General features: G+C 39.7%; 1 protein-coding gene across 1 annotated transcript; it reads left to right on the top strand.

The window, feature by feature from the left end:
- Positions 1-5679: 5679 nt before the first annotated feature.
- LOC148427999 (protein Wnt-2b-A-like) lies at positions 5680-23017 on the top strand. The gene is made up of 5 exons (XM_088407188.1): positions 5680-6231; positions 14995-15215; positions 16850-17127; positions 18304-18568; positions 21873-23017. The coding sequence occupies exons 1-5, from the start codon at positions 6080-6082 to the stop codon at positions 22100-22102; spliced, it is 1146 nt and encodes a 381-aa protein (XP_088263314.1). The 5' UTR covers positions 5680-6079; the 3' UTR covers positions 22103-23017.
- Positions 23018-23952: the final 935 nt, after the last annotated feature.

A 23952-nucleotide genomic window follows, 5' to 3' on the forward strand; every position in this document is an offset into this window, starting at 1 on the left:
AATAATGTCAACTAATGGAGCTTCATAATGAAGGTTGTGAGGATTTTGATAATGACGGCATCAATGTCGCACAGATGACTCAGCCCAAAGTGACAGCCGGATCAACGTTATATGCTGTGTCAATGATCAGAACAAATAATGGAGCTGTGTATTAAAACAATGTGAATTTGTATCACCACATGGCGATTTTTTTTCTTTGTCTGTGTATATAGAAGAATATTTGTTCTGTATTGGAAGTGTGTTTAACGCCTAACTGGCCACCACATCTAAGGTATCCCTTTGATCTCATCCAGATCAGCTGCTATGTGTGTATGTGTCTTTGTGCGGGTGTGAATTCTCTAAATGTGTTGAGCATGACAGCATGCGTTGACGACCCAGTAAACATTTTATTATTGTAGGACAACATTTACATAACATGCATAACATTTATGGACAATTCAAAGCTGGCAGACTGAAAAACAGGGATTGACTAACACTTAAGTTCAAAAGTATTTGGACAGGGACTGTGAGATTTGGGGGATTTTGCCTTTAGACACTAACACGGTGAATCTGAAATGAAACTATCATATTTTATGAGGAATTAGATGCTTATGTTACAAGTTTCACGGAATTCGCACTCAAGCATCACAGTTCATGTAGAATGTGCCAATTTTAAGGGGCTCAAAATGTTTTGTACATTACATTGTTACTTTAAGATACAAGTGAGCCATAATAACATATATAGCAGGTAGCTTCATAATAACATATATAGCAGGTATATATGTTCTAGGGAAAACGTATATATGTATATATGTTCTATGGAAAACGTTATATTCTTTCATATCAAATAACCTCATACTTTGAGTTATTTTGAGTAAAATCATTTGGAGAGACTTAAAAGTTGCTCAATTGTGAGGTTTCTTCCCAGAGACACTCTGCTTGTTCTTCGCTGCATCCACCTTCATCTATTGCTATTTTGTGTCTTGCCACCTTTACTTGTGTCTTCACTGAGAGCAACTCATGCTGCAATGACTTGAGATTGGCTGTTAATGTGGATAACTGATGAATCATATGCACTATGCCACTGTCCAAAAACATACCGTAGCATAAGAGGAACCTGGCACCAGTTGTGTACATGTTTGCTGGTATTTTTTTCAGCCTGAACGCACGCGGGTCATTACACCCTTCTCGCAGGGAGAAAAGTGTCGGAGAACAAGCTCCAATACCTCCTCTGAGCGTCAGCCAATCATTCCAGAAGCTTCTGGACTTCCAGGGCTGTTGTGTGTCGGCAGATCTAAAGTTACTCAACGATAAATTATCACAGATCCGTTGCTCTCGTTCACACACAAACACTCGAACGTTGGGGTTCATCTGTCCCTGGAGGACAAAGTATTTTTAGGCTTTGTGTTATGTTGCGACCTTTGCTGCTGGATATTCCGCTGATTCACGTCCACAGTACGTAGTCACAGTCTATTGTGGCTATTTAGGACAGATTTGTTACTGATTTATGATTACACTCAAAATCTTAGTCTGGAAATACAGAAAAATTCTTATTGAAAACCTTTTAAGACGCCAGTCCGAGAAGAAATTGCTGGATGAAGTATTTTTAAAGCTGCTCACCATAAGCCCAGAGACAGATCTTGGCATAAGTATCAATAGGGACATGGCTTTTTGAAAGTATATGTAACAGCTTGCTCTAAGGAACAAACAAAAAGACTTAGACAGCTTTTTCCTCAGAGATATTGACACTCTCAATCACAACAAAACAAGAAGACACTGAAAATAACAATTGCACTTTATGGAACTACAATTTTCAGTATGCAACAGGCTCCCATGCGTTGTACTGTATACACTTATACAAAGACAATGAGGACATTCTATCATATTCTATTCTATTACATTCTATTCTATTTATTTACATTTTTTAATCAAATATTGATCAGATCTGACCGATAAAGTGTTCATTGTCTATAATCAAATCAAATCAAATCAAATTTTATTTGTATAGCCCTAAATCACCGAAGTCTCAAAGGGCTTCACAGATGCCTTTCAGTGTAAGGTACACACAGCATCCCCTGTCAAAGCTCCCAGAAGGGGAAGGAAAAACTCAAAAAACCCAATTAGGGGAAAATCAGAAACCTCCAGAAGGGACCACAGGTGGGAGGAGGCCCCTTCCAGGCCCACAGGTTGAAGAGGGTGCTGCATGTACCAAACACAGACATACACATAAACAATATAAATTACAGAAAACATATTGTGCTATATAGTGCAGTGATGTCTTGACAGCAGGCAAAGCCATTGGGCAGGAACCATCCAACATTCCAGCCAGGTGGACCGCAGACGCCCCGATATATTATAACACTTTTTATCACATGTACTTACTCAAAACTAACTGATCTCTAATTACCACCACTATGACTAACATTCATTTAAAATACTTTATTGTTCTCGGCTATAAGTAACTGGTGGCTAGTCCAGGCTGTACACCTGAGAGGATAATGTTGATCAAAAACTGAGACCAAAGTGTGTCCCTAACATATATATATATATATATATGTATATATATATATATATATATATATATATATATATATATATATATATATATATATATATATATATATATATATATATATATATATATATATATATTTTATAAGGTTTTTGCAACATTATTTTCAGTTTGAAGAGCAAAACTGAAAATAATAATGCAAGTAAAATGTAGTTTGCATAAAAGTGCAACTAAAATTGCACAGAAATAAACATTTGACAACAAATTAGTCCAAAACCTGAAATGCAAACCGTGTGTACTGAAACGTTAAAAGCTGATTGATATGTTAAAGATTTCACTGTGCTGGAATGGAAAAATGAATGGCATTATGCAAATTTTGGATATGTAATTCAGTGATTGTTTTGCGTGTTTCTATAAGAAGCCCGAATGCAAGTAGTTGATTGCAACATATTTAACCAGAAAATACAAACAACTTATGCTTTCTTGCATAAACTGTTTCCACCATTTGTCAATGTTTATGTCAGTCCCTTTATAAGTGAAATAAGCTCCAGCAAATGTTAAATGTGTGGTAACTTCTTATCCAACTTGCAATGTTTCTTTCACCACATCCCCCACATGCCGTTCGTTCAAACAAACCCTCATTAACGGCATCGCTTAAATTCATCAATTTCACATTTCACATTTTCACAAAACTCTCCTGGGGCAACTCTCATCACGCTTAATTGGGTACACCTGCAAACTGTAATGACCCAAAACAATTCCAATACTTATGTGCCCCACCTCATGCCTGAAGACAGGAAGAATAGGCTCCACTCAGCCACAACCTTTTTGCACACTCTTGCCTGTCTTAGAGTATCCTAATGAACCCCTTAATAAATGTAACGCATTTTTGCTACGGCAGCATAATGTGTGAGTAACTCCTTAAATGGCACGGCTACCTGTGAGTCTACCAATACAGGACAGAGGAACCTGGTTTACAATAAACCATCTTTCCCAGGTTCAACAAGCCAAGAGCCCAGAATATATTCTGAGCTCTTCCTGGGACTGCCTGACTGTTGACAGCCCTCAGTTTAATCCGCCCATGGGGCACCTTACAGGGCCATTAGTCCTGTGCCAGTATCATGACCGGTCATTCTACAGCATAGAGCATCTCCCTCTCTAATCAAACTAAGTGATTAAAAATCACGGTCCAAGACTCTCAAACTCACTCAACAGGCGGTAAATATGACAAGAATTAATACTAAAAGGGATATCAGCTGTTGCCTCCAAACTGACTTGAAGGTGCACATCACTGCCTGAAGGGTGCTTTGCCAGATGCCGGTCAAGCCCCAAATACAAAATATCTCTGGAAGACGATTACGGTCAGAAGTTTTTTCATGAAATCGCAGTTGACAAGTCCCTAATTCTAATAGTTTCAATTCCAATAGGGATTTGCCTGGTTTGTTCCTTAGTTTGTGGGTCAACTCCGAAACCTGCATTCTTAACCCAATATGGCAAACAAACGACATTGAGAATTTCAAGTGGCAGTTGACTGCCAAGCATGTGGACTACCTGCAAGAGTAAGGTAAGTTGTCTGTGTGTGTGAGTGTCTTCTTTTATCCTAAAGCTGTCTCGGTGATCTGTCTTGAACACATGTGGTTCATATTTAAAAGATCGGGCTGTTCCAATGGACAATGTGGCTCCATTCTCCGGCCAAGTACTTGGACTTTTGCAGTGCGTTAGGCGCTACAAAGCTGCAGCCGTTTTAAATGCCACAGCAATAAAACATAATTTCATCTAGAAAGAACCGTCTTTCATTCGTCTTTAGCCCTTATTAGCTCATATAACGCGGTCCAACATTTATGTCTTGATCATCACTTGGGTTATGGATCGTCTGAAATGATTTCATCATCTTGTCGAGAGCATGAGCGTCCAAGTTTGAGCAGACTGATATTGGAACAGAATTTAAATGCACATTAAGACCATCACATACACCTTTGCATGTTTTTTCTAGTTTGATCAATTTTGAAAGGATGTGTTTAGCCATGTGCATTGCATAAGCATATATATATATATATATATATATATATATATATATATATATATATATATATATATATATATATATATATATATATATATATATATATATTTTTTTTTTTTTTTTCTTAATGAAAATGATTCACCCCAAATAATAATAATAATGATAATGTTTCATTTAATTGTTCTTTTCTTCCTTGTTTTTACATGCTTTCGGAACGAGGAGGACCATATTGAACTCTTGCTTTGTTCCTTCTGATTTCATGCTTCATTTTCAGGCAACTACATTTCATTTATTTGTTTAAAATGTCTTTATCCAAGTAATCCAACTGAGAAAGAGATTCTCATTCACAATGACAACGTGTTTGCGGACAGGAGAGTAAAAAAAGGTTACCGGCATACAAAAGCAAATCAATCGATGAGAAACAATTCACATAATACATTCCAGTACGTGATAGCACAAGGTGATTAAAATCTTCACCACAGGCTAAAAATGATGCCGCATGCATGTACACAAATGATGATATTGGGATGCATTAGATTAATTTTACTCTTGGTTAAGAGCGATTCATTGAAAAAGTCATGTGGGCTTTGGGAATGAAGGTGTTTGTAACACTACAGGAACAAAGAGTACAGGTGGTGATATCCAACGTGATCAGAGAGCAAAAATAGACTAGGTTCTTGCTAATCACTGTTTTATAGATAAACACAGGCCAGTGAATTTGAGGGCAAATCAACCAGGGAATACAATTCACAGTAGTGAGTATTGGTGAAAGCACTCGTGACAAAGCTGCTGGTTGGTAGATGTTGTCTTCCTTGTGGGGGAGTGTATGATTATGATGATGATCATTGTTGTTGTTGTTGATGTTGTTACTATTATTGTTGCTATATGAGCTTCGTTATCCTTAATACCCATTAAAGCCCATTGAAAAGGAAAATACATTTCATTGCCTTGTTTATTGCCTTGTTTTACTGAGCCATTCCTGGGCCAAAGCAACCCAGACACACGTAGAAGCGTGCAAACGAGCGCACACTCATCCCTCTTCAATATCTTCTTCGAGTCAAACCCCATAACCTCCTCTGGGCGTCAGCAGGGTGCCCTCCCCCTATCTCTCCCTCTCTTCTTTCCCCGCAGCTCCGTCAGTGCATGTGTACGCCACCCTGATAAAGGACTGGTCCGGTCCGAGCATCATTTCCAACACAGAGGCGGCAAAACCAGTTTACGTTCGCTTTTGCGCCCTCTCTTTTCAACTCCAGCTGCAATCCCGACCGCGTTGCTTATTATCATATTTGCTTTTGAAGAAACCACAAACAAGGATTGGCCTTAGAGCAAAAAGTGGAGTGGTCACACTTGTTGCTGCTGTGCTCAGGAAAGGCAGACGGCGCACAGCGTCCTGTGCGCACATGGCACCCAAGACGCGCTCCTTCAACTCTTCTAGAGTGCTTGGCATGGGGCCGCACGCTTGATAACAACACCCAATTTTCCTCCCTAATCGGCAAACGCCTTCGACGGCTTCATTTTGATTCGAGCATTTTGTTTGCGAGAGTGACCCCACGGAGGAAACCACGATGGCTTCAAACAAGATTCTAAGCGCACATAGTAGTGGGTCTCGAGGAGTTTTGTCCAAGTCGCAACAAAATCCCAGAGCCGCTTCCAGGATTTACTGTGCGTGCATTTTGCTGCTGCTTCTGATCACACCACGAGTAGATTCTTCATGGTGGTGAGTCCTTTTTCCTCAACCAGACCTGCTTGCCTCGTAAAAACATAATATGTACGTAGAGGTTGTATTGTTTCAGCATTTCAGGTTGCTATTAAATGGTTATTGTATCGTATGTATTGTATCGTATGTACTGTATACTACAGAATGTTGTAGTGCAGAAGTGATCCCTTATTCAATCCCCTCAGAGGGTCAAACATATATTTAAAATCATAAAGCGCATACCAAGCATAAAGCATTTATGTTGTTATTCATTTATATTCAAAAATAATAATTCCGTTGTTTTTTTGTTTTTTTTTTTAACCAAATGTAATTATTCTAAACAGTCTGCAGAGCTGGATACACCTTTGCCATATGAGAGTCTCTGGAGGAGCTTTATGACATTTTCTGATTCAGCAACAAAAATAGCCGCCACATCACTTATATTCATTGCATGTTCCTCATTCAAAACACTCCAAATATTTCAAGCTTCCCCACTGAAATGAACAGAGCAGTGATGAATTCTATCCCGCTCTCTCCTTTGGAGTCCCCAAATGTGCGCAGTAAAAAGGGCAAAGTAAGTCCAAGGTTGAAACTGCATTTACAAGACTTGAGCAAAAACCAACAGATATTAACAAATGTCACCATAAAATGTATTAAAATGGGGGGGTCCAGAATCTTTGCAAGGACAAACAAGTCCTCCTAAAGGTAGACAACTTGAGAACCACTGCACCATCTATAGCAGGGGTGTCAAACTCATTTAAGCTTGCTGGCCACATAGAGGAAATCTATTCCCAAGTGGGCTGGACGAATAAAATCATGCTATACGTTCATATACATTTAAACAAGAACTTTATAATTAACTAATATTAATAACTTTATTATTCTTTTTTTAACAGCACAGTCCAAAATAAAACAAGTAAAACAACGCTATTAATTACAAAATATTAACATTGCTGTTAATCATAAAACCTTAAAAGTTTTTCTTTTATTGAAAATTTTTGTAAATTTTTGTACTTCATTAAAACATTTTGCGGATTAAACCCATTTGTAGACCAGAACCATTTGACACCCTTGATCCAGACACTCTATCTGTCAACTAACACAAGCGCAATGCTGCATTTTTCATTATCATCATCTCATGTTGTTGAAACTCACTGCAAATTAGCCCGACAGCTCGTACAGCAAAAGAATATGGTTGGATTGACACAAGAAATAACGTTAGCTAACTTAGCATGAACTTAAGACAGACTTATGTTGTCTAGCTAGCTAGAACTTCCTTTGCCTCCCTCGCTGCTTTATCCCTGCTGCGTCCGAATAACTTTCCGATATTCATCTCTAAATATTTAAGTCAAATCAATATTCTTTATTTAAAACAATTCAAAGCAATGTTTTTAAAACATTGTTGTCGATAAACTTATCAACTTCTTGCAATGATTTCATTTCCTCCCAATGGGCTCCTCTGGGAAGGAATATCAGCTACATGTTAATAAATTGCCATATTAATGAGCAATGTGGCACATTGCTTATGAGGCGTGAATAGAGTAGCAATGAATTACTATATGAAATTGTATGTGGCATGTGCGCTCTGAAGTGTTTTTTTTTTGGGGGGGGGCATGTTAGCATGTTCCCTAGTGAAATCATTCTGTCAATGTTGCTGATTCTAAAGGAAGCCAGACAATTCTTCAAAATAAAACGTATTATATCAAGTAATGTATGAAACGAACAGCAGCGGACCAATTTTATTTTGAAGTTCCTCCTGGAAGCATGGTCGTGACAAGGATCTAGTGTCATCTATTAGAGCATTATTTCACAGCGATTAGCATTTATGTAAATTGTATAGATTCCCTTCAAATTTTCTCGATTGACGTTCTTTTTTCCTAAAATATCAGTGACTTCCTACCTTATGGAATTATATTTGTGCCACAATCAAGAGCGAGCAATGAAAGATTTTGAACAAGCAAGAACAGATTTTGAGGACAGAAAAATGTATTGAGTGAGCAAGGATAGATTTTGAGCACATACAAAAAATATTGGGCAAGCAATGTTAAGAGTCTGAGCGAGCAACGATGAATTTTGAGCACAAGAAAACTTTTTGTTCACTCAAAATCTGTCATTGCTCGCTCATGATAGCCTTCCTTCCCTCGCTCAACATTGAGATCTCTGCTCGCTCGAGTTGTGTACTCTCTGGGCGCTCAGTGTAGCACACACGTTACGAATGTGCCAAAAAGGCCGCCAATCGGCGCTAGTAAATGTAAATGTTGATTGAGCGCTTGGTCTCCAATTAGACTCCTTACTGTGTTCACCCAAAATGAGCAAAAGAGATCGCGTCCTGCCATCCTGTGGGAGGTAGATTACATCATTAAAGTACAAATACTAACAAGGTAGTTCTGTCAAATGAAACATTACAGTAGTAATAATAATATATAAAAAAAAAACATAGGCCTACATTGTTTCCAAAGAAGTCCATCTTCTTAAGTGAAATCCGTGCACTCACCAAAATTCTGTCTTTCCTCAAAAACCTAGATGAATTAGTTGACGTTTTCCTCTCCTTCAGACATTGTGGGATAAAAAAGCTAGTAGATACTGTATATTTGATTTTCCTGCTAAAGGTACCCGAGTCCGGCTCTGGTGTAGGCAACACCATTAATGCAGATCAACCAAAGGACACCGTGTAACTCCGTTGCTTTTTTTTTTTTTTAACCGCATTTCAACATTATGCAGAGTAGATATAATCCATCCCTCCCTTCATTTTCAATAGCTGCTTCACCTCACTAGGTTCACTGGTTTGCCGGTGCCTATCCCATTAGAGCGATCCGTGGACACCCCGGACTGTTTGTCAGCCAATCACAGGGCAGAGACAAACAACCATTCACACTCACGATCACACCTCAGGGCAATTTGGAATATTTTATATACCTACAATGCATGTTGTTGTAATGTGGAGATCCACGTGAAGATCCATGCAAGCAGGAGGAGAATATGCAAACTCCAGACAAGAAGGCCGGGGGCAAGGTGGGATTGAAAACGGGCCTCTGAGGGGAACATGTTAACACTCCGCCACCCTGCTGCTCGGGTAGACATATAGAATACATGTAAGTTGTTTCTAGGCTTTAATGGGTATTTGTTTATGTGTCTCTTGTGAATTTTATTTTATTTTAATGCTGTTTTAGAGCAACACAGAGTCATGGTTTGTTGGATTTTGGGTTGTGGGTTTATTTTGAGGGGTTCTGTTCCTTTCTGTTTACGTATATAGTTCCTGCTTCTGCTCCTCTTGTGTCCCTCTGGGTTAGTTTTGATTTAGTCCACGGCTAGTTTTGATTTAGTCCACCTGTCTGCGTTACCTGCCCCTCGTGTCCTCCAATCCGCTCCCTTTGCCTATTATCCTTGCCGAGCTGCCGTGCGTTTCTGATTAGTGTGCGAATGTATTTAAACCTAGCTTCCGTTACAGCCCTTGTCGGATCATTGTCTCATTTTCGTACTGTCGTATTGTCACGTCTCGCCCATCATCCGTCAGCTCCGTGTTTTTCTGCCGCCCGTCCGTTAGGGTTTGTTTTCTGTTTTCCCAGCCTGCCTGCGCCCTTAGTTAGAGTTTTTGCCAGCCTGTTTTTCCCACTTTTGTTCCCGTTCCTTGAGTTGATAAATATGGATTACATGAAGCCCCTGTCTCGACGCCCTCCTGCTTTTGGGTCCTTCACCTCCGCAACAACGCCAGCCTTCCTACCCGCCTCGCACCCCTGTGACAGACAGCAGCGTTCCTATATCATGTTTACTACGTGAACTAACAAACAAAAAATGCAAAATTCCCATATGCTACACTTTACTTGTATAAGGTTTAATACAGCAGATTTTTTTAATGTTATGGTGTCCTTTTACTACAAATTTACTAAAACTACAAATAATATTTAACTCCATCCATCCATCCATCATCCAAATGTTAGACTAAATCCATTTGTGCATCCATCGTTATATAAGTTCGTCTATCCATCCTCAACAGGGTTGCATGCATGCTGACTTTTTCACCGAGCAGTCTGAACATAAGGCATACTATTATAAATGTTCTGTAAAGCTATTATAGACATATTTATGAAGAAAGATCAAATTTCAGCGAGACAACCATCATGCAGCTATTTTTTTTTTTAACTGTCTTCTCCAGATTGTTCATTTATTCCAAACACCTATCAAATCCATCAACATTTCATAAAAGATGCCAAGTCCAAGTCTGAGATGAGATGTCCAAGTTTTGTTTTAAAGTATTTCTTTAGATTCAAGTCATTTATCAATTTCTATAGCTCACTTTCAGGGATATGGACTTGGACTTTCATTTATATAGCGCTCTTCTACCTCCGGTACTCAAAGCGCTTTACACTAACTAGTCATTTACCTACCGATGACGCAGCATCAGGAGCAACTGAGGGTTGAGTGTCTTTCTCAAGAATGCTTCGACATGGTCTTGATGGTCCGGGGATCGAACCCACAGCCTCTCAGCTGGGAGACGACCACTCTACCACCGAGCCATGCCACCCCCAAGATTGCTTGTGGGAGGTGAAATTGGCCCATTACTGATGCTCTAATGCAGCGGTTCTTAAAAGGGAGAAGGGTTACCAATTGGTGTACGTGACCTTATCAATTAAAATTGGAGCCACAGATTTGTTTTTTAAAATATAACATGGCAGCAGGAGCAAAAATTTCGAGCCCTCAATCTTGTTCCTTACCCTCGCAGGTTTTCTTCCCATCATCCACCCTGTAGCACACGAGCAAGCTGTTTTAAGTGTATGGGTTTTGATTTACAACCCAATAAACTCAAGTCCTCCTGACTCGTGAGAGAAAACGAAGAAATTAAGGATGAGTTGCTGCCTGGCTGGTCCTTGCCTTTGATGAGCACTCTCCGTCTTCCTCTTGTTCCAGTCCCTCTCTTGGGGGGTTAAGAGAGCCGCTGGTATCCATCTTCTCCCGCAGGATCTTGTAAAACGACCACACAGCTACGCACCTCATGACACCTCCTCTGTGACCCACCGAAGCCCTCCTCAGCCACTGGCCGCACTTATGCACACACACACACACATACACACACGTCGCCACACTAGGATCGCTTTCAGACATCACCGTGGAAAAGCTGTCTGTCGTGTTTCATGTCTCTTTTATTAAGTTTGTGTGCAAGATTCGGCAGAGAGCGTGGGAGAGACATGAGTGAAAAGAAAATGAGTGTTAAATGGGTCTCAAATGGACAGGGTTATTCGAGGCCCATTGCCCTGATTTGTGGCAGCATGTGGTTTCAACTGTCTCATTGGGAGACATTTAAACACGCATCCAGGTGGAGAGAGGTTAAGCGTCTATTTATTTGCAAAGAGAAGTAAATGGTTTCCTTCTACCTCCAATACACAAACCTTAAAGTGTTATAAAATTTGAGAGTCAAAGAAAAACATTTAAGTGTTTTCATCTTTCTGCTGCACGGTATAAACTCAGCATGGAACAGATTTAGTAGGTAAAAATGTTTGGGAGCAATCCGTTTCACTGGGCATTCTTTGAACCAATAACATTCAATACAAATGAAGTATTTTAGGATTTTTTTAATTTGCAAATGGCATTCTTATTGGCACATTTTCATCTTCAAGTTTTTACCAAAATCATATTTGAAGACACAGCAAATGCAGAAAAGGCCTTTCTGAAAAAACACTTTTGGGAAAATGAAACATATCTAACTTAAATAGAAATATCGCATACCATTCATTATTTCATGGTCACCGTAAACTTCTAAAGTCAAAACAGTGAACAGCATGATATTTTCCCCCTTGATCGACATTTTCAAGCAGCCAAATTACCGCGTTTAACCAGAGGAGTGGGGTTGGTGTGTGCACAACACTAAATCAACTTGATAATCTTTGGTCCCCAGAGTGAGCCTTCGTTGTGACACAGTGCTGGTCTGAAATCAATCACGTTCACAGTGTTGATTAGAAATGAAGTTCAAGCAATCAATTCAGGGCACTGAAAATAAATAAATAAATAAACAATCAAGAAATGACTTGTTTTTCAAATGACACTCTTTTTTTCTTGCTTGATGTTCTTTTTTTTGGCGGAATCATTTTTTTTAGATTCTAGTGCATGTCATTCCTCCTCTTTTACGCCCATCCTCCCCCTTTAATGTCACCATCCTGTCCTCTGTCACATCCTCCGTTTTTTATACAGCTAAGCGGCATGTGGGCAGGAAAGGTTTTCAGTCAGTCAAGGAGAGCGCTCATCGATGTCACTCAGCAACATTTACACATTTTGAAACTAAGTGGACACACAATGCAGTGCATCATTAAGATGCCTCGTGATTTTGGCAATAATTTAAGACTTTTGAATTCCCCTTATGGCCATGAAAATAAGGTTGCTTTTTTTTCATACCCATGTATTTTATATTGTGGACAATAGTGCTGGTGGTGCTGGCTGTGAAAATTTGAACACGGGCTGCAATTGGCCATCTAAGGGGCTAAGGAGCAAGGGATTTCCTCAAGGACACCTTGGTAGGAATCTGGGAGCAGACTTGCATCTCCCGGATGACTACAGCTGTAATTTGACTTACATGTGACCAACCTTACAGTCTTTTCATTACCTTTAGCACATTGGCAAGTTAATTGCTTATGAAAAAAGAGTTTTTTGGTAGTGACGTTTGTAACCAGGAGGGGAAATACCTCGTTGACTGAAATCATACCGCTGATAATGTGGCCGCCACACCCATTTGTGACCCTGTTCTGAAGCCGACCGACCATGACACGATAACAATGTATAAAAGCTTATGTGCGCACGACTGTGATTCTACAAAGAAAAGAAACTCAAAAGTAGACGTAAACACGACTGTACTTCACATGGAGAAAATGAAAAAGCAAGGGCAAGGGCGTGTTTACGCTTCCCGGGCAGTAGGGGGGCACAGTAGACACTGTACAAGGGCCTTCCACCGATGTAGTGTATTAATTGCAAATAAAGATGTTATAGTATATATAATGTTTACTTATTTATCGTTGTGGTTATGTGGCTTTTAATCTCTCGATAATAACCTCCAATTGATATTTTACTTTGTATTGATGATTTTCAAACGATATATGGATTTGGAGTCACAGGTCATTAGCCTATCAGTGCAATTTCATAACGTAATTTATGAATAAGTTGGACATTCACATTGCAAGCGATCTGCTGTTCATGATGCTAAACCTGAGGAGTGATCCAAAGTTGATACAAAAGGTTGTGACATAATCGCAACAATAAATAAGCGAACAAGGAATAATATAAAAAAATCTTTATTTGCAATTAATCTTTATTAGGATTTTTTATGTTATTAGGATTCCACTTCAACGTTCAGGTGTGCATCAAGACCAATTCAAAGGGAAGGGTTCTTTCAAATCAACTGCACTGCTTGTTTCTGCAAGGAGAGGAACCAAGCAGTTACAGAAGCTTCCAAAATTGAAGCAAATTTGTAACCAGTTGTCCTCAATTGGCCCACAAAAGCGTCACTAAAAATGTGCATACATTATCCTTAACATTAAAGACTGATGAGTAATTGAAAACTCCTATTTACAGTTTAATTTTGTGATTTTTCTGCTTTACGCATGTGCCATTTTTCGGTAGCTTGGTGTGACGTCTCCTTAATTTGCATAGTCAACTCAAATGTAAATGATCAGATCTACAAAGCCAAAGATGGGAATCCACACAATACATAAAGTCACGTCTTGTGAAGTCATAGTTGTGCAAATGCGAGTTGTCATCAAAATGCTTTGCACGTGTAAGTTTTCAAATTGTAAATTCAACACAATTAAGAGTCATACTCAAATGAATGGTCACGTCAAATACGTCTCTTTTTGACAACGATCTTACGCCATACCTTCCCTTTGCTCTGACGTCAATGTGCCTCCTACAATCCTTTTTTTTTATCTGCACAGGGAGGGTTGATGATGCGAGCGCAGCTCAAGCAAGCAGTTCTCAGAAATGGCTCAAGGAAGGAAAACAACACATTTGAAGCGTTCGGAGGGAGAGAATTTCACATTGTAACATGCTTATAAACTCCAAAAAGTTGAATTTCAATGACAGGGGCCCATCAAACTAAACCATACCATGAAAAAAAGGGAACAGGTATGCCATATATTTCAAACAACTACCTTTGCCAAATAAAAGCCCACTAACAGAATGCTAACACAACATCTGACAGCAAATATAATACTCACATACGTTCCATATCCATCCATTCATCCGTTTTCCATAGACGCTCATCCTCACAAGGGTCGCAGGCTTGCTGGTGCCTATCCCTAGCGGCCTTCGGGCAGCAGGCGGGGGACACCCTGAACTGGTTGCAAGCCAGTTGCAGTGTTCCATATCCTTTATATTTAAAAAAACATGTTTATATTAAAAAAGAATATTTATATTAAAAAAGAATGTTACTGCAGTTTACTGAGTTCCTTTGTTGTGAATCTCTTCTTTGTATACCTGTATGACTGTATTAGACTGTCCCTTAGCGGCCAAAGCACACCCACCAGCATGAGCACAATGCAAGGCCGGAAAACAATTATGATATTTGCCTTTCTTTTAATGAGGGAAGATTATACGTGATAGAAGTGTTTTCAGTAACAAAGCACCACTGTAATTATCATTGCGTGTGTCTCTATTTGTGTGTACCAATGTATCTCGGTTGTAATTTGTTCACTTGTAATCCACAACTGCGATCAGCCAAAACTGCACCCATCTGGCGAATGAATATTTTAAGAAAATACGGTAAAATTTGAATCAATTTATCACTAATGATTTTTCCATACACAGGTACATAGGTGCACTGGGTGCCCGTGTGATTTGTGACAACATCCCAGCCTTGGTGAACAAACAACGGCAACTGTGCCTGCACCACCCAGACATCATGCAGGCCATTGGCGAGGGTACAAAAGAGTGGATCAGAGAATGCCAGCACCAATTCAGACACCATCGCTGGAACTGCAGCACACTGGAACGCGATCCCACTGTGTTTGGGCGAGTCTTGCTGAGAAGTAAGTCCACGTCGACTGACTTATACATTGCATCTTATGGCCATGCGATTTATCTATTTTGGGCATTTTTAAAGGTACAATTGGGGCAGCACATTTGACTAGACTGGCATTAAAATGAAGTTACGTCAATATTTATGTAATGTGTATGGGTGTCTGTCTATAAAAATAGGCACCTATCTGTTTGGATGTAGGCCATTTTGATGATTTGCAGCATCTTTTTCCTGACCTCACAAAGTTACTCCTTGTGTTGTATTTTGGTCAATCATTTGATATTCACATCAAAGAATTTTCACATCAAAGGGAAAACAATCAAAGAAGACACTATGGAGCTGAAATTTCACCCAGATGGTAACAACATGTCAAATTTTAACATAAACATAACATTGATCATAATATCAGGAGTGTGCCATCTCTTGGCTAAAATACTGCAAGAATGAGGTGGAAGAAAATGACCCAAAGTCATAATACAGTACGGCACAAGGGTTGAATTGTTCTACACATTGGAGCAGAATAATGGCCATAAAGCTTCTCAAACTGGTGAACTGTAGTCAAAGACAGAATTAGACAAAAATCTGACACATTTCCACAAAGCTTTGGGCGTTAGGCCTCGGGCTTAAAGAAACAGTGCATATGTGTAGATGAAACTCTGGCTAATGTTTTATAGTCTTCTGTAATATACATTACAAGAAGCCAATTATTTATGGAATTACTTTCCCCATTATTCCAAGCAAAGTTGGCTAAACAATCTTTGGTGAGTACTCTGGTGTGGCACGAACTAGGATTGTTCAGTCTTAGTAAGTGTCTGCACTACTGAAAGCTATTCAAAGCATGCTTGTTGGGGATAAAAATGTGTTGCATTAGATAAAGAGATACATTCTGTGTGAGTGGTTGAGAGGGATAAACATTATTGAAGATGTAAATATTTAGAGAGATATTCATTGTCAGGCAAACAGCGTTAGTTTGAATGATGAACAGTAATGCCCTCCTTCAGCCTCCCACACAAACAGCCCACGTCACCCACTGCCCTCATCCAGCCCGCCCCCTTCACTCACTGATGAAACAAGACATTCCAGTCAATGCAGAGTCAACAGGTTGGATAACAGAGCATTTTTGGCTCTTACTCCTTCCTTTCATTTGCCATCAACAATGTAAAAAGGATATACTGCAGAATCGCAATGTGTAAACCAAAAAATGGTTGGATTGTCTTGATGTAATTTTAGTTTTAGTCTGTCAAATAATACATTGTTAAGTTTGTAGAGCTGAGTACAAAACCAAAATGCAGTCATTCATCTGGAAGAGCCCTAACACATTCATTAATGGTTTAGACATGGACATCGTGTTCAGACGTTCCTTTTTTTTCATCACATTGCACATGATTGACAGCACAGCAAAACTAAAAGGGGATTGCAATGGAAGATGTAGATGATAGGATCGGACTATTTCCTCAAGTTTTTTTGTTTTTTTTTAAGTCACAATATGTCCATTATCATGTCCTGACTGAATAACAGGAAAGGTCATCGCATGATCTGATCCTAAAACTTTGAAGATCTGAAAAAACAGGCAAAATAGCAAACAGGTTGCTATTAATATCAGTCTAATTGGTATTTTGCGCCCTTTCTTGCTCTCTGTTGCAGGCAGCCGGGAAGCAGCCTTTGTCTATGCCATCTCCTCCGCCGGGGTTGTGTACGCGCTCACTCGTGCCTGCAGCCAAGGGGAGCTTAAGATGTGCAACTGTGATCCGCAGAAACGCGGTCGAGACAAAGACGAGAGAGGAGAATTTGACTGGGGGGGATGTAGTGACCATATCAACTACGGGATCGGGTTTGCCAAAGCCTTCATTGATGCCAAAGAAAAGACAGTCCGTGACGCTCGGGCGCTCATGAACCTGCATAACAACCGCTGTGGAAGAACTGTGAGTGCATGACTATACTGACTTTATTTTAGCATGTATTTCAACGTTCTTCCTTTAAATAGCTATGTTATCCCTGGCAAGGTTGAGGACTTTGTCATGCAAACAATTTGGCACGCTCACCTAAAACATTTTTTAATTATTATTATTCTGCAAATGACTATACATTCTTTTTGGAATTTTAAATATAGCCCCCGACATATTTTGATTATGCTAAGAATTTCAGTTCTATGTAATGTGTCAATGGTACATATAGCTTAGTGGTACAATGACATAATTTGTACCATGCTATTGTTATCCACCCTCAAATTGGTGGTCTTGAAAGTCAAGGCAGTGGTCCCCAACTCCTGTATCATTAGGGGCCGGGCCGCACAAAAAAAAAAAAATGCATACGTCAACCCACTCACCAATCCCACTGTCGATTACCTTCTGATGATGCTAGTAGGGCTGGGTGATAATATAATTTAGAATCGTGCTATTATTTGACCAGCTGGAAGCTGTGAGCATATTTACCCAATCAAAGACAGTGGAAATGTACGGGACTTTGGTCGATCAGTCCAGCGTTCTAACTTTGGTTTGCAAGTTGAAGTAAATCAGACAATAAATGAAAGAAAACGGTGTAAATAGAACATAATAATTATAATAAAATGCAATACAATTAAACGGGCAGATGACGACCAGCCATCCTTCCCATCCCATGAAAGTAGGGTTAGTAACAAATCTTGTGACGTTCTAATTTCGTGAGATCTCCTTGCACATGATCACATCCCGGGAGCAATCAATCAGATCGTCTTAATTTGATCATGCATTTCCAGATTATAACTTCAAAAATATTTTTTATCCATTTTTACATTTATTTCAATGCTTAATCGTTATTCCTGAGGGCTTTCGTTTTTAAATGCTTCAATGTTTAGTAAGTCAACCCCACCACGGTTTCCAGCCGCAAAAGGAACATGAGTGTCTCAATCAGTCCGTGACACAAAATGGTTGATTCAAGATACAGCTCCCATGAATGTATTTTACGCATTAAATTCTGTGATTCTTTTACACATTGAGAGCGTGACTGAAGTAAGAAATGCTTTCATCGAAACCTTTAGACACAGGAAACTAATAATGCAAAAAGTAACAAATAAATAAATACAAACAATAACAACACTAATTTACTCTTTATGCATACAGGCAGTGAAGCGTTTCATGAAGCTAGAGTGCAAATGTCACGGTGTGAGCGGCTCCTGTGCGCTGCGAACGTGCTGGATGGCCATGTCGGACTTCAGAAAGACCGGCGACTACCTGCGGAGAAAATACAACGGGGCCATCGAGGTGACGATGAACCAGAATGGAACTGGATTTACTGTAGCAAACAAAGCTTTTCGAAATTCCACCAAGAATGACCTAGTCTACTTCGAAAACTCGCCCAATTATTGCCTGCCGGACAAATCGACAGGTAATCTGCTTAAGCCTGTTGATGGATGGCCCTGTCTATGTTCTTTGTGTATATTCATGTCACTGTTTGTGTGTGGATGTCAATCATGGCAGTCAGATAACACAGTTGGCTTTCTGTGTCATATATGTTTCAGTGGAAGGTAATATCCTTGTAGCCTTGGGGAAATGGTCATTCTGTGACTACCTGACCTCTGTCAGTCTTTACCAACACAAAACACACCTACACCCACCCGGGGATTCGAGCCTGTTCCCTCCCCTTCATCTAATTCTCCTACCTGCTTGTGATGGTCTGTGTTTGGTCAGTTCATGGAGTAAAAGCTTGAGCAATATTTAGGAGAAAAACACCGCTGCCTGTTTTTTTTCTCTTTCTCTGTCGATTTTGCCCATCGTCCCTCTCTTTTCTCACCTTCCCAGTGGAATTCACAGCCTAGGGACACAAGCAACTAATTAAAAAAAAAAGAACTTTTTTGCTGGCCACAGTCTCCCTCGCTCTCTGTCTGAGCTACCATAGCTTGAGGGTAGAATGGGCCTCAGTCTGTGAGAGCTTGTCTGTCTGTCACGCTCCACTGTCCATTTAACCCTCAACCACACACACACATGCACAAACACACGCATACAAACACACACACAATGCAGCTTCAAAGAAAGCAGTGGCTTGGGAAAGGCAGTGCAACTATAGGCTACTCTACCAACACTGCATAGCTGTCTATGTATCTCTGTTGTTCTATGGGCAGCTTGTTGTGATAGGTCGCAATTCAAATATGGAGCTTCTCAAATCAAACAGCGGCACTAATCTTGTGGATGACATTCATACACCTCTCACACGTACACAAACAAGCACACACAACTACACAGGCACACATTCATTGAGTCAATGCATTATGCACTTTATGCATATGGGTTTTTGATATTGCATTTACAAGTCTATACGTCCATTTTCTACACCAGTTACGATTTGGACTAGCCTATCCCAAATGTCCACTGCCAAGAAGCAGGGTGTGCCCTGGACTGCTATCACAGGGCAATTCAGTGGGCCTCCAGTTTACAAGATTAATCCGCTCGTAACGCTGAGATCATAACGCCAATTTGCCGTATGGGGGCCAATCCAAACCTATGTTAATTAGCTAATGAGTGTAAAACCCCAGGTAAAAACATTAACATCGTATATACACCTTAACAACTGTTTTCAAAATAGTATAGTATGTGCTACTAGCATATAATATACATGCATACAATTAAATAACATCATAAATATCAAAAATATATCAAAGATTAATTTAACTTTGAGTGACGCTTGTCATGGCCATATTCCCTAATAAGGGTAGCCTTGGCTAGGCTAGCTTAGCTTTCTTCATATTTCTTGATTATCTCCATCTTTGTTTCCATATAAATCATCTTCTTACGTCCCTCTTTAACATCACTAACAATCTCGGGACTCATGGATAACCAATTCAAGTTTGAATTAAGCACTAAAATGCAGTCTGGGAGCAGCCGCCGAGAAGGCAGTGATAGTGGCCAATGTGTTGGGCAGCTGTGTTTTGCTAGCTTAAACTCCAAAATATTATATATTTTCGTCACATTTTATATTGTATTGTATAGTGTCAACTTGATTTTGAAAGCAGCGTCAAAAGCTAGTCGTCAGCGCGCATTGATTCTGGATGAAGAGTTGAGTCTCATCCTTTTGGCCTCCTGTGCCGGGTCAGCAGCTTGTTGTTCTCACTCTCAGGTGCCCGAAGCCCTCCTGCAACCGTCATCTCCAAAGCGGTTGACCGCCAGCTGGGGAAGTGCAGAGAGTTCTGTCTCTTGCTCGAGACCTCTCCCACTTTATCCATGAGTACATGATGTTGTCAATAGGATTCATCGCTAGTGTTAAAAGAGTATCAGGTTTTTGCATATGCTGTATTTGTGTGACTTTGGTGGTATCCGACAGGCGGCTTGATCTTGAGAGCCCAGATCAAGGAAACAGACTTGTGCTGTGGAGCTCTTGGCGTTGCGATCAGCCAATCTTATAACAAAGATGACATAGCCCCACTGTAACCCAGAGGGTCGACATTTCAAAAACACTTCCAAGATGCTTCTCAAATCAGGTTCCAATGTAACCGCTCTGCCCCGGAAACATCTTTTTTCGATGTAAACGTCGCGTCCAATCAATGTGGAGCAGCGCAATTGCAACGCCAGCATAAAGGACCATTTCGCATCTTTAGTGAACCTGAGATGTTTTCAGAAAGTGAGTGGAAGCCAGTGACTTGACAAAAGCCTCAGTGATACTGTGAATCACTCAAAGGGCTTCTCCATAACATCGATCTAGGACTGCTCCAATGTGATCTGCTCGAGAAAGGCGTAATATTCCAAAAACTACTTTAATCTTATTCATCTTGTGCATGCCCACCAAAACTTTGCTTAGTCCTGTCATGCTAATGGATGGTTGGAAAAGTTAATCAAAACCACCATCTGCAACTAAAAAATATCTACAGTTCCGTTCCAAGTTATTTATATGGTAGAGAAGGGTAAAACTACTGTAAAGACCATTCTCAAGGTTCCGAGGTTTTTAAGGCATGCAATGGACCCCATAATACTCTCGGTTTGCACTTATGAATTTGGGTTGATGGTTTTCTTCATTTTTTGTTCTATGCTTTTTTTTCCCCCTCGTTTTCTTCCACTTGTTTGTATGAAATGCATATTTAAAGTTGATTAACATTCTTGAGGATGCTTTTGGGTAGAATTTGTTTCCAATGCATTTCATTAGATCTCCAATCAATTTAGACGTGGGTTTTTATTTACAGTCCGTAGTTTATTTTTATATTGAGGGTCCATTGTATTCAACAACATTGTAAAGGAAGAAATTTTACAAAGGTGGGCCCCCTTAAGGATTAAGCCTGCACAGAGGAACAGCAGCCAGGGCTGATATAATTCAGTCTTTTTCTGCCCTCGGGATTAGTCTTCACTGTTGATGACGGATCTAAGCTGCGTGGCTCATTTTATTAACCTTGTATTGTTTACAACAACAAGTTATTAACAAATTATTGGCTGACTCAGTCGATTGAAAGTGAGGTAAAACTGTGTAATTGCTACAGTGTAATTTTTATGCTGTTAATACCATCAAGAGCGTATCGCTTTCTGGGGAGTGCAAAGAGGGCACAAACTTCACCTTTTTCCCTATTTTCAATTCCTCTTTTCTCAGTAGTATATAAACATGTAACTTACACAAATGATGACTCTGTTTTGTGATGTAATTGGTTTAACAAAACACAAATGAAGAATTCCTAAATCATTAGTTTGTAACCAAATGCTTATATATTCTCCAGGTTCCATTGGCACTGCTGGGCGGTTGTGTAACAAGACGTCACACAGTCCCGATGGATGTGAGGTCATGTGCTGTGGACGGGGCTACGACACCACCAGAGTCCAACAATTAATCCAGTGCGAGTGCAAATTCGAATGGTGCTGTGCCGTGGAGTGTAAGGTCTGCAAGGAAACTGTGGATATACACACATGCAAGGCCCCCAAGCAAGCTGAATGGTTGGACAAGACATGAGAGCATGTTCCATGCTTCCATCTTGTGAGGGAGCCCCAATCCCTTCCCTTTTTCAGGCCATCCTGCAGAAAATGGCCCACTGGGAAAGTGTGTCTGAAAGTGCTCTGCATCTCGCCACCACTCGTTCCCATCTCAGTTAATCGTTGCATGGCTTATAGAATTCAATCCATCGGTATAAATAAATACCCACTATCCTCCCTTTGTAAACCTTTGGGATCAGAAGATTGACAGCTACAAAGAAAAAACTTTGGGGCTCAGATGGCTATGGCTCAGAGTTTTAGCCCGCTGGAATTTTTTTTATAGGTTGTGGTTGAGGATTTCAAATGTTCCGCTGCTTTTATAATGCTTTAAGGACACATCATTACATTAACTGAGCCTTCAAACCAGTATTATAACAACAATGCCATATACTCTCATATTCTCCTTTGTTTTCTTTGGAACGAGAACAACTTTTTTGTTTTGGTTTTGTACCCCGGCAACAACTGTTTTCATTAAACTGTGTGCACCTTGATCAGTGGACAATGAAGCTCAAGATTTCAAAAAGAAATCTTTCGCAAAAGACAGAAAGAGAGCATGGAGATGTTTATTATTTTTAATAAATGGACAAGTCGATGCAACATGTTGCATGCAATACTGTACTGAAAAAGGAACCTTTTTTTAAATGATTTATTTAAATGTTATTAATTGTTGGTTCATTTTCCATGTTTGGATTCAATGCACTACTATGACTGACACGAGGAGAATACTGTAGTCTTGCTACTATGGAGAAGATTGGTCAGTCATTCATATAAGAGCCACAAATCCCAAACAGCTTTGACAATGATGTTCTTGAGCTTGCTTGTATAACTTTGTGTACTATATGGCCTTATTCATCTACAGATATTCTTATGAAATATATGGTATGTTAGTAAGACATTAGAATTGTGGGTTGTTTTTTTTTGTTTGTTTGTTTGGAGTTGAGAAAATAGAAAAGAGACTTTGCAGAGCACAACCACTGGGTGTGTCTCAGTGTGGATGTGCGTGTGGGTGTGTGCATGTGCGCGTGTGTGTGTGAGCTGTTTATAGCTTTATCTTTTGTATTATGAGGTTAGCTTAGGTATTGTAGTATCCGGAAACAGCAAACACAAAAACATTAAAGCATGAACGTACCAAAAAATCGTAAAAAAATAGCCACTATTTACAATTACCCACCAGAGGCAATAAATAAGTATGCACTTGTGTTGTAATCAATTCCAAGACCAGATTAAGGCTTCCGCAATGAAGTTTGGAAACGTCAAAGAATGGTGATATATTTGATCCATATAGGTCCGTATTTAAAAAGACATATTATTTTCCCATAGAGAGCTACTTTGCAATCTTCAAACATTGTTATTATTGCTTATCTTGACAGTTTGATGCAATAATAATAATAATAATAATAATAATAATGGGAAATACAGTGGTTGAGTCATATCTACGGGGAGATGTTATTATTTTTGATGGGAAGAATAATTGAAATGTATCAACACGTACAACCACATGGGTTGGAGGATGGATGCGATGATGCAAATTGGTACTGAAATCTGGGTACATCATTTTCAACGTCAACGAATCAATACAGCATGATCCGTTTAATTAATGTTTCTTTGGCATTATTTTTAAACATGATCCAACCGTTATCTGTCTTAGTTGTCCGTTTCTCTTGTAAAATCTGTAGTGCTCACTTCTCTTGCATGACCAGCCCGTGCAATATCTTCAGCATCTGATGTGACCCTCAGAGTCTGTTTCTTAGAACCCCCACATCATGTTTCAATTCATCTCAGAGAGTTGTGAGCAAAGTTCCTCCACAAAGTGTGCTAACATTGTCTCAA

The sequence above is a fragment of the Hippichthys cyanospilos genome, chromosome 2, assembly GCF_059441005.1.
Source record: "Hippichthys cyanospilos isolate Australia breed blue-spotted pipefish chromosome 2, RoL_Hcya_1.0, whole genome shotgun sequence".
Classification (NCBI taxonomy): Eukaryota; Metazoa; Chordata; class Actinopteri; order Syngnathiformes; family Syngnathidae; genus Hippichthys; species Hippichthys cyanospilos.

Coding starts and splice junctions, on each gene's coding strand:
- LOC148427999 (XM_088407188.1), top strand. CDS start 6,080: ATGGCTTCAAACAAGATTCTAAGCGCACATAGTAGTGGGTCTCGAGGA. Junction 6,232..14,994: donor CGAGTAGATTCTTCATGGTG/GTGAGTCCTTTT, acceptor TTCCATACACAG/GTACATAGGTGCACTGGGTG. Junction 18,569..21,872: donor CCTGCCGGACAAATCGACAG/GTAATCTGCTTA, acceptor TATATTCTCCAG/GTTCCATTGGCACTGCTGGG.